The 15,340-nt window shown below is 45.1% G+C and overlaps 1 protein-coding gene across 2 annotated transcripts in view; it reads right to left on the bottom strand.

Annotated features, from left to right (window-relative positions):
- The window catches only part of BRAF (B-Raf proto-oncogene, serine/threonine kinase), a 1,813,806-nt gene that overhangs the window by 787,229 nt on the left and 1,011,237 nt on the right, over positions 1-15,340 (bottom strand). For both annotated transcript variants that reach the window (XM_069628802.1, XM_069628803.1), the window contains exon 9: positions 13,177-13,216. In XM_069628802.1, coding sequence (XP_069484903.1) covers positions 13,177-13,216 — 40 coding nt within the window. The remainder of the gene's footprint in view (positions 1-13,176; positions 13,217-15,340) is intronic.

The raw sequence follows: 15,340 nt of genomic DNA, 5'->3' as shown, positions 1-15,340 counted from the left end.
CCGAAGGAGACAAGGTGAACACCCCCGAAAGCACACCCTCCTGCGGAGCAGGTGCCTCGGGTACTGGAACATCCAACAGACACATGTCCAGCACCCGGTCGTGAAAGGCTCTGACGGAGCGGGGCTTGTCATCGCTGTCCTGATCCCCCTGAGCGTCATCTGACCCATCCGGATCAGGCAGCGTCGCATCAGGCACCACTAGAGATTTGTCCACTGGGGACAATGGAGGCAAGGGAGGAAGAGCCAGTGGAGGCCCGGCTGGTAAAGGCGGTGCTGGCGGAATCACTGGTGCCACGGCTGGGACTGTCAGCGCACGAGGGCATATCTCCCTAAACAGACCATGAAAATACTCCTTCATGGGGTCGGTCTGCATAAGTCTTTGAAACTTGCCAAAAAAGACGTCCTCCGCCGATGATTTAGGCGTGACTGGAGGAGGCCTCTCATGAGCGGAGAAACTCCAGGGACGCAAGGGAGAAGGTTGCCAAGAGGGCCCTTCCCCACTGGCGTCCACATAAATCAAGGGCGCCGATGCCGCGGTAAGCAAGACATTGTGCGGTAGGGGCATCCAAGCGTTCCAGTCACAAACTGGACGAAAAGGATGTGCACAAGGAAATCGATGTTCACCTGAAAACCCACTCCCCACACCTAGGGCCGATGGCGTAGTTGTAAGGGAGGTATCCAAAATGGCCGCCGTAGTCTTGGTGGGAGCGGCCGCCATTTTGTCAGCACCTGAGGAGAACTGTGACATGTGTGGAAGTAAGACAGGGGTCTCCAAAGGTGGGTCAGGGGTCTTCATCTTAGCCTTAACACAAGGAACCTCGGCCGAGCCAGTACTGCGTGGCCTAGAATGTTTTTGAGACATGCTATCAGCCAAAAAAGCCTTCAACGGAAGTACCTCGGCACTGCCAGTAACAGAGGAATTCCGGTCCAAGACCTCACTCCGTGCCCCCTCAACAGGTCTGGTGTCACTGCTTGAACGGGAGCGATGAGGAACACACATCACCGACAAGACCTTAACAGGCCTATCAGAACTGTTGGTCACCCTAGCCTCACGACGAGGGGCCTAGGACCCGAGTCCGGTATCTAAAGCCCCTTCACAACGGGCCTCGAACTTCCGTTCGGTACCAACAGACTCAACTGAGACCTCATGGCATACCCCAGTGTTTTTACGAGAAGCTCCAGCCAAGGAGACCTCGCAGCAAGCTCCAGTACCCGCCGCCACAGTAGAACAGGGCTCACAAACAGCCCCCACGGGAGGGGCCTCGGATAGTAATCCGGTTTCAATAGGCCCCTTACGGATGCCCTTGGAGAAAACTCCGGTACACTTTTTAGGCCTAGAAGGCACCTCAGGGCAAGCCCGGTAATAGAGCTTTTGCTGCTCCTCCCGGACCAGGAAAACCCCGGGAAGGAGTCCCCCCGACCGGGGTGCTCTAAAAAGTAAAGAACTCACCGGGCGTTTCTTCTTTTCCTCGATGAACGTAAGAAAATGCAATGGGGGAGCGTGCTGAAAGACCTCCTCCCACCGCTCCAAACGACGTTGAAGCGCCCGGACTGAAAGGGAATCGCAGTAAAAGCACGAGTCCCACCGGTGGTCCGGACCCAAGCACTCTAAACAAAGAGGATCTGGATCTGCCCTAGCGAAGTGTTGCTGACAAGAAGAACAAGTAGGAAAGTCTAACCAATGGCATAGACAGACTACTACACGACCACTAAGCCAGAGCAAGAGAGGAGGACACGAAGGCATAATCTTACGAAGATGCAAGTGCGTCTAGTCCCGATCGAGCGGAGAAAAGGACAGATGGGCGATTCGCTGGGCGGAGCTAAGGAGGGCAGGGTTACGGCCGCGTGCGGTACCCCACGTAAAAAGAGTGGAAGGACATATTTTTGAAAAATTTGATACTTTTTACATAGTGTTCCGGTCCCATCCCACAGGACAGAGGAATGTCCCATAAGTATGGAGGAAAGGGAACGGGACGTAGGAGTAAGGGGGGCTGGGGGGAAATCAGTCACTGCGAAGAGGGCCATTGTTAACACTGTTGGTAAGCCAAAGTTGATCAGATGGAAACGAAAAGAAAAGGAAGTAGCAATGAACAGTTGAGCAGTCCATTGTCAGTCATTGTGACCCTCTCCACAGTCTTGCCTTAGTTGGGCTCCTCACCTATCGAAACAGCTGTCTTCAATCTCCTCGTGTTGAGCAGAGCATGGTGTAACTGATCTTAACAGGAACCCCCCCCCCCACTCAACCCCTCCATGGGTGCCAAACACTCCGCGGGAGCTCAACACATGCAGGCTTCACCTGTGGGCTTTGAACTGCAGGGTGATGCAGGTCCACTTGAGGCTGGTGGGACCGTGAAACAAGCCAGAGACAGCTGATGGAGTCCCCGTGGGAGCTCAACACTCCCATGCCCTTGACCAGTGGGCAGATGTGGGTCCATTTGAGGCTGTGGAGCAGGGGGTGCCTGGACACCAGGAGCAAGAAACAAGCCAGAGACAGTTTATGGAGTCCCTGTGGGAGCTCAACACTCCCATGCCCTTGACCCACAAACTTGTTTAGCTGGGAAAGATGAAGGGGCAAGTGCTCTTAGCCAAATAGAGAGATTCTAGAAACAGACTGAGGGACCACACAGAAGAATTTCTGTTTATGTGTGTTAAATTATAGCCTGCTCTTATCCATGCAGGCTGCAACAGCTGACACACCCATAGAAGAGTTATTAACATAAGTGTAAAACGGCATACCAAAAGATTAGCAGTTTTATCTATAGTTGCGGGTATAGATAGAACCTAACTGGTGATATGGCCACTCCAGAGGAACTCCAGAATGGAGAGCTTGCGTAGAGGATTCAAAAGAGCCAAGAGTTATACCTGGAGGTCTGTCCTTGAGCACGTTTTGTATCCAGGTCAAGGCAGAAACTGAGTTACCAAAACATTTATGGCATCCAAGGAAGATGGAATGGTTGACAGTGCTGAACGAAGCCAAAGTATCTAACAAATCCAGCTCTCTTTCACTGCCACCATCCACCAATCTCCTGATGTCGTCCAACATACATAGAGACAATAGTCTCAAAACACCTACCAAGGCGATAAACTGCCAGTCTATTGTCTTCAGCTGTTTTTACATGATTAATAAGTAGTGTAATGAAACTACTGCTGATTCTAGTAACTTACCAAGAAACAAAGGCATAGAAACTGGCAGAAAATTGGTAGGATTGGATGCATCAAGCCCTCTTTTTCAAAAGAAGAAGGAACATTGCTTCTAATGGTTGAAGATGACAAAATGCTTTACTCTTGTAGGTATCCATTCTTGGGTGCTATGCCAGTGAGCCGGTTTAGCACTCTCCTGCTGTCCTTTTTCACTTCTGGGAGGTGTTGCTTTTGTCCCCTGGTTTTGCACCATATGTTCAATCAAATGATATGCAGCAGTAGTGTTTGCCCAGCAGGCTGTCCCAAGGGACAGAGTGGCAGACACTTCTTTTACAATGCTGTCAACCTTTTTGCTCTCCTTAGCCAATGGATCTGAGGTTGGACAGGGGGCTTGATCTTATTAATTGATACTGTAGTCTGTATTTTATGCTTGTGAGATGCCTGCAACATCACCTAATTGGAAATATTAATTTCTGATTAACTGAAGTCCAGAGAATTTGTTTGTGACCAAATAATCAGGCCAGTTACCAGCATCAATAAAAGTTGAAAGTCTTGGACGATATAGATGGCCTTGAACCAGGGAGTTCAGAAAAGTCCTGCAGGAGCCCAGGACAGGTAGTACTCTGTCCACAGGATAACGATTTGTCTATTCTCTGTTTTTTTCTGAGGTTGTCCCTATGAGCAGACACAGAACACTCCAATGTTTGATTACCAGCAGCGCTAGCCTCGTTCGAAATCTCTTGGCCTCTGGGTCACTCAATCAGCATCACAAGTAGATGCCACAATTTGCAATATAGTCGTTTTCAGGCAAATGGTATATGCAGATATAATGTTTGGCCTTCATTGCCTTATTTCTATTGTAATTTGGGACACCTACTTATATGGACCAGCATGGCTATGAAAAGACAGTCAGAAATGCCAGACAAAGCAGCCATAACTATGTTCTGGTGAATAGATGATTAAACCTAATAAAAGATGTCGGGCAACCACTTCCAGTCAAAGCTTTGCTTTTACTACAGCATATTTTATTCAGTTGAAGTGACCCAAGATGACAACTCCCAGAAATCAAATGATGGAGAAATGAAAGCCCAGCACTGGGCCAAGGTATCCGATAAAACATTAAGTCATCTGGTAAACTTATTTCAAGTGATCTTGAAAAGAAAGAAAGCATGCTTAAGAAAAAGTAGTCTAAATACCTCAGTTATGCTCAGGCAGCCGATCACACAAAAAGAACCAATGAACAGAAGACTAACAGACATTGCATAGCAGCATGGAAGGCTGTCTGAAACCTCTAAAAGGACAGTTGCCTCCTAGGTGTAAAAATGAGATTCAGTGCACATAACCAGTATAGTGGTGATAGAAAGGCAATGAGTGGATGCAGCCACGCCTCACCACAGGGGCAATGACAATGGGGTGGGCTGGAACCAGCTTCCCACACCACATGGCAGTAACCCCTATTTCCATAGCGTGAGTAGCCAGACCGTGCACAGAACTGGAAGGGGTACTGCAAAATTGCCACTATCAAAGGAAGACTGGCTCCCGAACCAGAGCCAATGGAGGCATAACGAGGCACAAGGCAGAGAGGAACACTGGACAATGTAAGATAGACAGCAGACTGAAGTAAAGAGAAGAGATCATAAAACAGGAGACTGGGAGGGAAAAGAGGAAAAGACACAGAGCTCACAAAGTGCGGTAAGAGGAAAAATGGTCAGATGTGTGCCCCCCTTTGAAGCTGTATGATGTTACACCTTGGGATTGGTGTTGACCTGGCTACCATCAGACGCAGTTCACAGCGCATGCCCCAAGTGCCGACAGAGGTACCCTGCACAGTCCTGGGAACTTGCTAGCGCCCAGCACCAAGCTACACAAAGATGGAAAGGTACGTCAACTAATGGACCTACGGACTGTGAACGTGCCTGATAGAAGTACTGCCTATCAATATCTGCCAACATGCATACAAACCGCACTTACCAGATAAGTGGAAGTGTTTTTTGACAACGCAGGAACCCCGGGGATCACTGCAGGTGGGGTGCACCAACAACAGTTCTTTTTTTATTGTTTGGTTAATATAAATGAAACCAAGCAAATGCAGTTCTTGGTTTGCTTTTCCTCCTTGGTTCATCATAATATGCCAAATAAAAACAATTGCTGATAAATGAGCTTTTATGGTTAAAATGGCTCCACTATATAGAGATAATGTTCTTGTAAAATGTGTTTAATGACGTAGCCGATGCACACAACTATTCACGAATGTGTGATTAATTTATATGCTACAATGGAGAATCAAGACCATCTCTAAGAAACACCAGCAAAGGTTGAATATAGCCTCTGATAAAACAAGGTGACCTCAAATTATTACATGACACAGAAAAGTACTTCATGTGGACAGGTTATGGCCATCATTAGGTTAATTGCATTCCAAACTGCTATGCTAACTTGGGTAGCCAAGATTGCCAGTCTAATGGCAGAGAATATTCAAAGCACGTGGATCTATGAAAGATGCTTTGCCAGAGAAATAATGTTGCCAATTCATTTGCCTAATATTAAAAGTGTAATACACATTCTCCTACTCCACTGTGTCCCCATACTACAACACCCACCAGCACTAATGCTTTAACAGACACCCTTGTCTACATGTACTTTCAAGGTCACACACCTAATAACAGAGGTTTATCTGATAACTCAATCTCCTCACATCGGTCATTATGGATACATTGTCCTTGAATGTTCACACTGCAAGAAAGACTTTGGCACCTATTTACATATGTGGTAGGACTGCGACAAGTTGGGTTCAAATGAACTATATGTATTAACAAAAAAAGGGTATACCATAAGCAGTGAAGTAATGTATACTGGGGTTATTGCCCCAAAGAATAGGTAAGAAACACAAAATGGTGAATAAGATACTGTGATTGGCTAAATGGTGTATTGCAATGGCATGGAGGACAGTTGAGGGGCCCAATAATAATGGTTGGATTCGGGAAGCCAAGAAAAGGATTAGGGCACAGAGGAACATTAACATCACCATAGGCAGGTCTGATGTCAAAGGTGGTCACTATATTGATTTACCTGAGGTATAGATCTATTACAGGCACCATCTGACTTAATGCTGCCATGAACAGGATACAAAGATAATGTAAGACTGCTTGACTGAAAATTGATCAAGCTAGATTAAGACGAATCAGAAGAGGTATGGGAATAAAGTGGGCTGATGTATTGGGCCTTTTAATAGAAGTTATGACGGAATACTGTATATATTGAAACATGTAACAAACATTGTATTAAGTTGAAAATGTAATAAATAAATGTTACTATGGCAGATTAAGCTTCTCTGTGTGCTCCAATTTATAGGTTGCACACTATTATGGTTAAGGAATTTACTGGAACTGCCTTGTGCTTGTGGTACTTGAACTAGAGAGACATTGCACCTCAGTGATGACACCCAACAAGACAGCAACTCTTGTACTGGATTGCTGTTGGTGCTATTGTTCAAAGAAGACTTGCCTAGAATTTACAAAATGGAATGCCCTTGTGGGTAACCCCAGACACAATGCTAAATTGCTATTTTTCTTTTGGTACAGTAGAGAGAGAATACAACGCGATTGTAAACCCTCCTGAGTGGTATGACCGATCAGTCACAGTAGCCAATGAGATGTCTGGAGACCCTGACAGCTGGATACTACCATTTGCAGTGTAATACTGGCACGCGCATTGGTATATGGGGCCTCCAACCCAACCTAGTCTCATGTGTGTCATACTCAGAAAAGTTCTGAATCTTGACAGGCATGTGCCCAAGACTGAAAACTTGCCACATGCTGACAGTTGCTGGAATGAGCTTGGTGAGAAATCACAAAGCTTACTGTGACAAAGCTATGGATGTCGTCCCTTCTTCCCAGTGGGGGGTGGGAGGGGAGACCTTTCCCATGTGGCCAGGGTGGTGCGGCTACAGTCCAACAGTCCCCCGGTGGAGGATGACATGGGAGAGGAAATCCCTTATGTAATTAGGGATGGCCATCTCGTAAGATTACGGTATCCCCACCCATCACCTGACCCTAGACCCCCCCCATTCCTACAATCCTACGAACAACCCCTTCCCTAATAGACCGCAACGGGTTGTTGTTATACTGCTCAAGGATCCAAAGATCATTCAATCAATTTAGAACTTGTGCATCCACAGAATTCCAGTATAACGAATCCAAGGATTTTTCTACAACTGTTTCCAAGTATATGCGATTTATTTACAAAGTCCAATAGATCAACAGCTGACAACTGTTTCGACCAATCGGTCGTCCTCAAGGCAGAAATAGGTGTATATCCAAGTCCTTCAGTGGATGATAGCCATCAAATATCTGAGAAGTCCGATTTGAGGAACCTTAAATAATTTCAGTCCTGATACGATTTTGAAAATCAACAGAGAAGGGCAGCCAGCTGACAACAGTGTCCTCAAATATGATATGGCTTGGTTATCCGAACGGGGCTTCCTTCTTCACTTTAAGAGAGGATTTGAAACAATCAGAATGCGCCACATTTCCGTAAGATCCTAATAGTAGATATGTCCTTGTCTGGATCCATTAACTCATTCTGAACATAATGGCATTCAATCCTAGACAATAACACGTTGCGGTCTACATCATTTTGGGGGGTCTAAGGAAGCCCTTCTTGTTGTTGCTGCTGCACTTGATCACTGATGACAATTGGGGACACCATTACCTGAGATACTTCCCCCTGCTTACTTTATAAACCTTCCCTAATGGGCTCATGAGTTATCACTCTACCCTTCCCCTTGAAAGTACTGAGACGAGGAAGAATAGGAGCTACCTATGTGAAGATCCCTTTCCCAGTACTGGGACCAAGAAGAACTCCAGTGACTCACAAGGGAGTCATTAGATCAGTACTGTGACTGGTTTATAGTCACTAAATCGAAAGCAATAATGTCAAAAGTCAAAATATAGAAAAAATAATGTCGAAAAAAAAGTTGAACAACTTTTTTATTACGTTTTTTTCATTTTACCCCTTTTTTTTTTACTTACTAAACCCAAAAAATATATATAAATAAAAAAATTAAAAAATCGTTTCGACTTTTTGACTGCACACCACTGTGACTAAGGAAAAGTGTGGAGGCATGAGGATTACCTGTAAGATCCACATTGAGCAGTCTAGTGTTTCCCCAAATCCAATTGGCCAGAGGCACTATAAAACGGAAGAGAGGCTCAGGAAGCGTGAGACAAGCCCTCTGTGGAGGAGCAAGGAGCAGGAATCCTGTGTTGGAACAGAAGGGGCTGTGGATCACTTTACCAGTCAGAGGGGCGCGTGAACCCCAGAAGTCTGTGGGGAACTGAGGGAAGCAGGAAACTCTCTTACTGGAGAGGTTCAAACTCAACTGGGGCTGAGACGCGAGAAGGAGAGAGACTTCCTCTGAGTAGGGACAACGGGTGCCATGCAGAAAAGCAGCAGGTGCGAGTTGCAAGGGTAACTACGTTGGGAGGAATGGGAGAACCCCAATGTGGTCCACCAGCAGGGGACTACTTGGGTTGCCGCCGAGCAAGCCCTGCAGGGGTCTCAGGGCCAAGCAAGGAGCACGGAAGAAAGAACGTGCAGCCGACAGGCGTCCGAGTGCTGCCGTGCTGCTGCGGAACCCAACCGAAGAGCAAACTCTACCGGAGCCTCACAGAGGGACGCAGCTGCCCGGGAACCGCAGTTTCTCTTCTCCCTTTATATTTCCCCTTTGGCAAAAGTTGTTGTTTCTTTTGTATTATCACATCATTTCCCTGCTGACGACACTCCGCTTTTTCTGTCTTTCTCCTCCTTATCAGGTGATATTCACAATCAACTATCCTCTTGCTTACTGGCCATTAAATCCTGGATGTCTTCTCAATATCTCACACTTAATACCGCTAAAACTGAAGTACTTTTCTTCACTTCTAATGCCATTCCCTTTCCCGTACCTCCTCATTTTATAGAATTTCCTCCCTCCCAGCTTCCCCTCTTATCTACTGCTCGTAATCTGGGAATTTACTTTGATGCTGCCCTGTCCTTTAAACACTTCTTTATCATCGGGCGCCTGGCGCTATCATCTATTTAATATTTTAAAAGTCTGCCCTTTCCTGACCTTTGATGCTACCAAAATACTGATATCTTCTTAAATGTGTTCACGCTTATTCTACTGCACTCTGGTCTTCCACTTACCCGACTTGCCCCACTGAAATGTTTCTTTAATGCTTCTGTTCGTGCACTTTTCTGTCTGGCTTCACACAACTCCATCTCGTCTGCTCTTCTTACTCTTGGCTGGCTCTCTTTTCAAGTTCAATTTTAATTCAACTTTTATGTCTTGTTTTTAAAATCACTTTATGGTCTTGCCCCTGACCATCTCTCCTCATTGGTTTCATTTTATACTCCTTCTCGTTCTCTTCACTCTAGTTCCTAATTTCTTCTTGTAGTTCCTTGTCCTCCTTGTGTGCAGTCACGTCTTTGTACATTTTCTCTTCTTGCTTCTTTGCACAGGAATGTTCTTCCTCTTTCTCTACGTTCTATCACTGTTTATTCAGTGTTTCGTAAATCGCTGGAATCCCACCTACTCCAGCAGGGTTGATAACAGACTGATTCTACTCAAACATCATACTAATGTACTGCTTGTGTTGTGTTGATGGTATGTACAGCGGTCTGTATTAAGACACTATATAAATCTCAAATAAATACAAATACAAACCTGTAAGAAAGAAGGCTACAGGTGTGCGGGGGGCCGTGAGATGCAGGAGGTCCATGGAAGGAACAGGAAGAATACGAACTTGGAAACAGAGGGACTGGAAGCCTGAGCGAGTTGTATACTTGGCAGGAGAGTGAACCAAGGGGATACAATGAAGCCATTTGAGTCTGGAACCCACAACCAAACCAGAAACGAAAATAAGAGGGTCTGGGACACTGAACAGGTTGTATATTTAGCAGGAGAGTGAACCAAGGATATACAACACCTTTTTGCTAGTCTGGGACCCGCACCCATATGAGAAACCGAAGTTTAAAGCCAAGAGGGTTTGGGACACGGTGAAAGAAAAGAGACAGTTCATGAGAATCCATTGGCTTGGCAGGAGAAAGAGCCAAGCCAATTCTGCGAGTCTGGGACACCCATATGAGAGACTGGGAACAGCAGGGTCAAGGACCCTCAAAATTATAAAAGGAATCCGGCGAAGCTGTTTTGGTATAAAAATTGTGAAAGCAAGAGACAGTTGTTTTGTGGATTATCCAGCGAGCTAGGATAACAAGACGTCTAGGGGAAAGGAGCACAACCCTAGCATTGGAATCCTGTATTTTGGAGATATTATTTAGCATCACTTTATTACTAGCGAAAATTTGAAATTTTCCGTTGACTGAAACACCAAGAACACTCTTTTACTTTGAGAAGAGACTTTCCTTGCACAGTTATCTTAGATCATTAGTGTGAGCTACAGAAGACGTTTTTGGGACACTACAGTGACAGATCTTAGTTCAGACTTCCTAACAGTTTCATTAGTTTCCTTTGAGGCAGGGAAACCCTCATTATTTTAGGGATAGAGAGATGTTATTCCGAACCTTATTTTATTTAATAAAAGTCTTTATATAAAAACATGCCAACATTGTGTCCGAGCCTTACTTCTGCACCCTTACATTACCCTCACAAACGTCAAGTTGACAAGACAAGGTAGCTCCTAGACTGCAGGCCCACACACAAGTAAACTCAGAAAGAGCAATGTCGGGGCCTTAAGAAGTAGGCCATCTGACTCCATGATGGCGGACTGCCATATATACCCTCAGGAGTAGCAGCCCCACATAAATTACGAAGAGGGACACTTGTAGACTGTAAAGGTGCAAATAAATAATGGGGGGTCCTGGGAGTCTCTCTGGCAGACATTAGTCCTGGTTACAAGAGCCTTACCCAGAGTCTTTAGCTCACTATCTTTCACAGAGGAGAAATATCCAAAACATATCATTCTTTGTTCTGCCCTGGGGCAGTCCAGCACCGAAATGCTAGGCAATTCTCCTCTGAACAAGAGTACCAACAGCAACCCCAGACACGTTTTTCGGTCTGGTTGGACCTCATCAGTAGGGTGGAGCTGTGCCTCTCTAAGAATGGTGAGCAAGGGGTCCACGCCTGGATTCCCCTAGGAAATTTTTGTGAGACCCAAAGTTACTTAAAATATGAAAATAACAAGGGGGGGGTCTGGGTGCACCAAGCCACAGTACCACCTGGTGAGGAGTATAAAAGCAGGACAGAGAGGGTGTGGGCGTTAGTTGTAGATGGTGGGAGACAGCGAGAGAGAGATACAGCGAGAGTAAGCTATTGAGAGACAGAGAGAGAGAGTGAGAAACAAACTGGAGGAAGGCGATCAAGAGACAGGAGGAGGGTGATGGAGAATAAAGGAGAGGAGAGTAGAATTCCTGGTGGAGGAAGGAGGATTGAGGAGAAAGGGGTGGACCAAAAAAAGGGTAAGAGAGGCAGAGGAGAGATACAAAGCACTGCCAGACAGATTTTTGTCATGCTTCAAAAGGGCTTTACAATAATTAAATGAAGTCAGTACATAAGTAATGATAAGCTATATACAAATAAAATAGAGGTGAACAACAAGAAATAAACAAGAAAAGAAAACTAGATGAGAAAAGAACGAACAAGTAATGGGGAATCTGCAAGGAGCTGTGAAGGCTGCAGATTAAATAAATGGCATGAATATGAACAGCCCAGCAAGCTCAGCAGTATTAGAGTCCTCAGGCCAAAAGATCCCAGGACGTCACCTTTCAAAACACTCCAAGAGCCATGTACAGAAACAACACGGGAAGACCACAGCCCATGTTAAACTGGGAAAAGCAAAATGCTGCACCCCCCAAAAAAAGAATATGCAGAGTGAGGAGACAATGAAAAGTGGGAATCTGCCGAGTGCCGTGTCAGTAAAGTATACAGCACTGGACTGACAAAAGGGCGCCCAGGACAACACTGCAGGTTGCAGCCACATTCCAGGCCCTCACCATCACATACATCAGCAACCTCTAATCCAGCTCCACCAGCCCGGTTCCATTTGCACACAAAGAAACATCAACAAGGAAGAATGGCTCCTCTTATTCCTCTTCCTCCATGACACAAAATACTTTGGTCAGATGGGTGCTTAAATCAGGGGCAGCTCAAGGGCCAATTAAAAGCAGCACTAAAAAAAAAAACAGTTGCTAAAACATTTTGCTTAGACAAAGGGATGATCTAGTCAGACCTATGTGTTAGGGGGTTTGGTGGGAACAAAGCAACTTGGTCTGCTGCCTGGCCCTCACTGGGCGACTTAAGGGGGTGGTGGGTATCAGGTAGCAACAGTTCCAGGCGGACAAGCACATCATCCCGACTAACACAAACTCTACGAGACCAGAGCCACCAAGATGTGTCCAAGAACCCTTTACACATCCCAGAAACTGTCCAAACTGACCTTCACAGCGTTACATAACCTTGGACCGAAGTAAGGGACAGACTGAGGACTGTGATCCTCTAGAGAAATAGGGCTCTCATCACCCATTTTTCTCCCAACCAACACCATGGTCTATTTAGAGGTTCTTGCTGTTAGTTTACCTCTAGAAAGATAAAACACTTCATCTTTACTCTGTTTCCCCTTTCTGACCTTGACAAAAATTAAGTAGCAAGTCAAACCAGGAATTTCTCTAGAGTCTTCTGTTGATGACCACACCACCACCCTATCCCAGCTCGTTAGTTAGCACTATCCATAGAAAAGGTTATTTGGCCGGGCTCCATTTAAGTAGAGGGCCTATCACACTTCTGACACTTGCATGCAAATACTGTTACAGTTGTGATTCAAAATCTGAGGCTATGTGATCTAAAGAATACGTGCAACTGCATATTATACTGTTGGTCTAGTATTGTTTCACTGTATGTGCTTATCACTGTGTTATGGGCAAAGGAAGGTTGACTGTCCATTTTGTATTCCACTTGTGTGCATATATAGCGTTATGAATTATAGAAACTGTACAGGTGTCTGTATGTGAATGAAGAGACGTGGGAAAAGGATGACTTACCTCCCTCGCTGCGCTGAAAGCCCTGGTCTCTTATCAAGTCCTAAAACCACAAGTTAAATATTGTTTAGAAAATCAATAATATATTCAGCCTGTCACATTTAACCATCTCTATACTTTAAACAATGCATTTCTTGGCAATGTCGGGACACAAATTACCAGAAGAGAGTCTGAAATGTTTGCTTCGCAAGTAACATTCAGGATTTACACCCAAAGCAGAGAGTTGAATGAATGTTGAAACATAAAACAGTCATGGACCAGCTACGGTATGTCCCCAGAAAGTATGTAATTATGTTAATTTTATGCTTTGTGTTTTTTCTTTAACTTCAGTGTGGGCATGAGTCTTTCCGCAGCCTGGATTTGCCTGGGTTCCAGTGATTGCGATACATGTGACCTTTACATATGGACACAATAAAAAAGACAGCTTGACAGCACTTCACCATTGACAAAGGTTCTGTGTGCGGTGAAACGTGGTAGACGTACTTTTGCTTCCTCACCCTCCTGACTGGACTTTGAATATTTAATCAGACTCTCAGTATTTTGCAGCATATGGGCCTCATTACGAGGTGGGCGGTAAGGGATACGGGCACCGGTAAGGAGACCAGTGCCGGTAATCCCTTACTGCCCAATTCCGAGGTCCCTTAGCGGGAACCGCAAGGGACGTGTGGTCCGACCACACGTCCTTTACGGGTCCCGCTAAGGGACCAGGGCGCTAATTACGGGCCTGCTATAAGCAGGCCCGAAATTAGCACCTTCCCATTGAGCCCTATGGGGGCTGAAATTGGAATGGAGAATGGCATTTGGAATGGGGACTTACCGGGTCCGCCTAGGGCGGAATGTCCTGGTAAGTCCCCACTCCACCAGACCGGACCCGGACACGATTTTTGAGGCAGCCATGGCTACCTCCAAAGTCGTAATGAGGCCCTATGTCTGAACATTACCACCAGGGCAGGATATTATTGCCTTGCTGCTAGCCATCCACACTGGACAATTGGGGGACATTCATGCTTGTACTGATGATTTATATCTGTGTCTACCCGATTATTGGTAGAAAAGCACGGCAAGTTTTTTTTATTGCTGCTGGAATACATTTGATGGATGCTCCTGAATGCAGCACTCTGTATTTGTTAAAGGTCCTTATGCTGCTGAACGCTGCTCCAATTATTCCAAGTTGAAGTGGGCGTTTCCGAATTTAGGACTTGGACTGTTGAAAAGGCTGCTTGGGCCTTTTCACACTGATATCATTATTGCTGCTTGTTTAAAGTCTTTGTTGAGTGCGGACAGTTTTCACTCAAACCTAAGGAATGCTTGAACTAGAAATTGAATACCATAACGCCTGACAAATGCTCTAACATAGCCATATATTTTTGTGGATAGTTGATAGTGACTATTCTTAGCATTATTGAGGAACGTGAGACTTTTTGTTATGATTTACACCAGTCTCGTTTTTTGGTAACTGGGATGGCACTGGGTTGGTATTAGAGATGACCTGTCGAAAGACGTATACCGTTTCATTCAAGTAAATTACCTTGTGGTAATTTTCTTCACTGAAATTACATAGTGGTGATGAAGTAGGGGGCGGAGGAGAAGTTCGAAAAGTAGGGCCGAAGGGGCATGATTAGGTAGGTTAGGGGATATCCCACCATTATACCATTTTTTTTTTTAAAGAAATCAAATAATGCTACCATGTATTTTCTAGAAAAAAAAGGTAATTTACTTCAATGAAGCAACGCAGAACCGTCAACGGGAGGTTCCCTGTCAAATGGCAGAAGACCTATTCTCTGATGGAGGGAAGGTTTGGATACTGGATATAGAAGTAACTGGCAGTACTGGCAATGTCAAGATTTGGTTGAACTGGAGAAAATAAAAAATAACAAATCCTCAAAAGGTGGGAAATGTAACCCCCTTAATATTTACTTGAAAGTGGAAAAAGTACAGAGAGGAAATGTTATTCTTACTGTCCGATCGTATAGTGACTTGGGCCATGATTGGTTAAGGCAATGGTGGGAAATGCCAGTAGAGATTTTGATCAAAGTGATGACTCCTTAGAAATGTGTGTGTGAAAAGATGAAGAAAATTGAGAAGGTAGCACATCTACTCAAAAATGCAGAATTATGTGTACACAGAGCCACAAACAAAGATGGAGAAAAACCTTGATCAGTAGGAG

This window comes from Ambystoma mexicanum, chromosome 12 (assembly GCF_040938575.1).
Source record: "Ambystoma mexicanum isolate Mex_15411 chromosome 12, UKY_AmexF1_1, whole genome shotgun sequence".
In the NCBI taxonomy this organism is placed as follows: Eukaryota; Metazoa; Chordata; class Amphibia; order Caudata; family Ambystomatidae; genus Ambystoma; species Ambystoma mexicanum.
The sequence above is the reverse complement of the archived record's forward strand: the minus strand, read 5'-3'. Positions and strand labels throughout refer to the sequence as shown.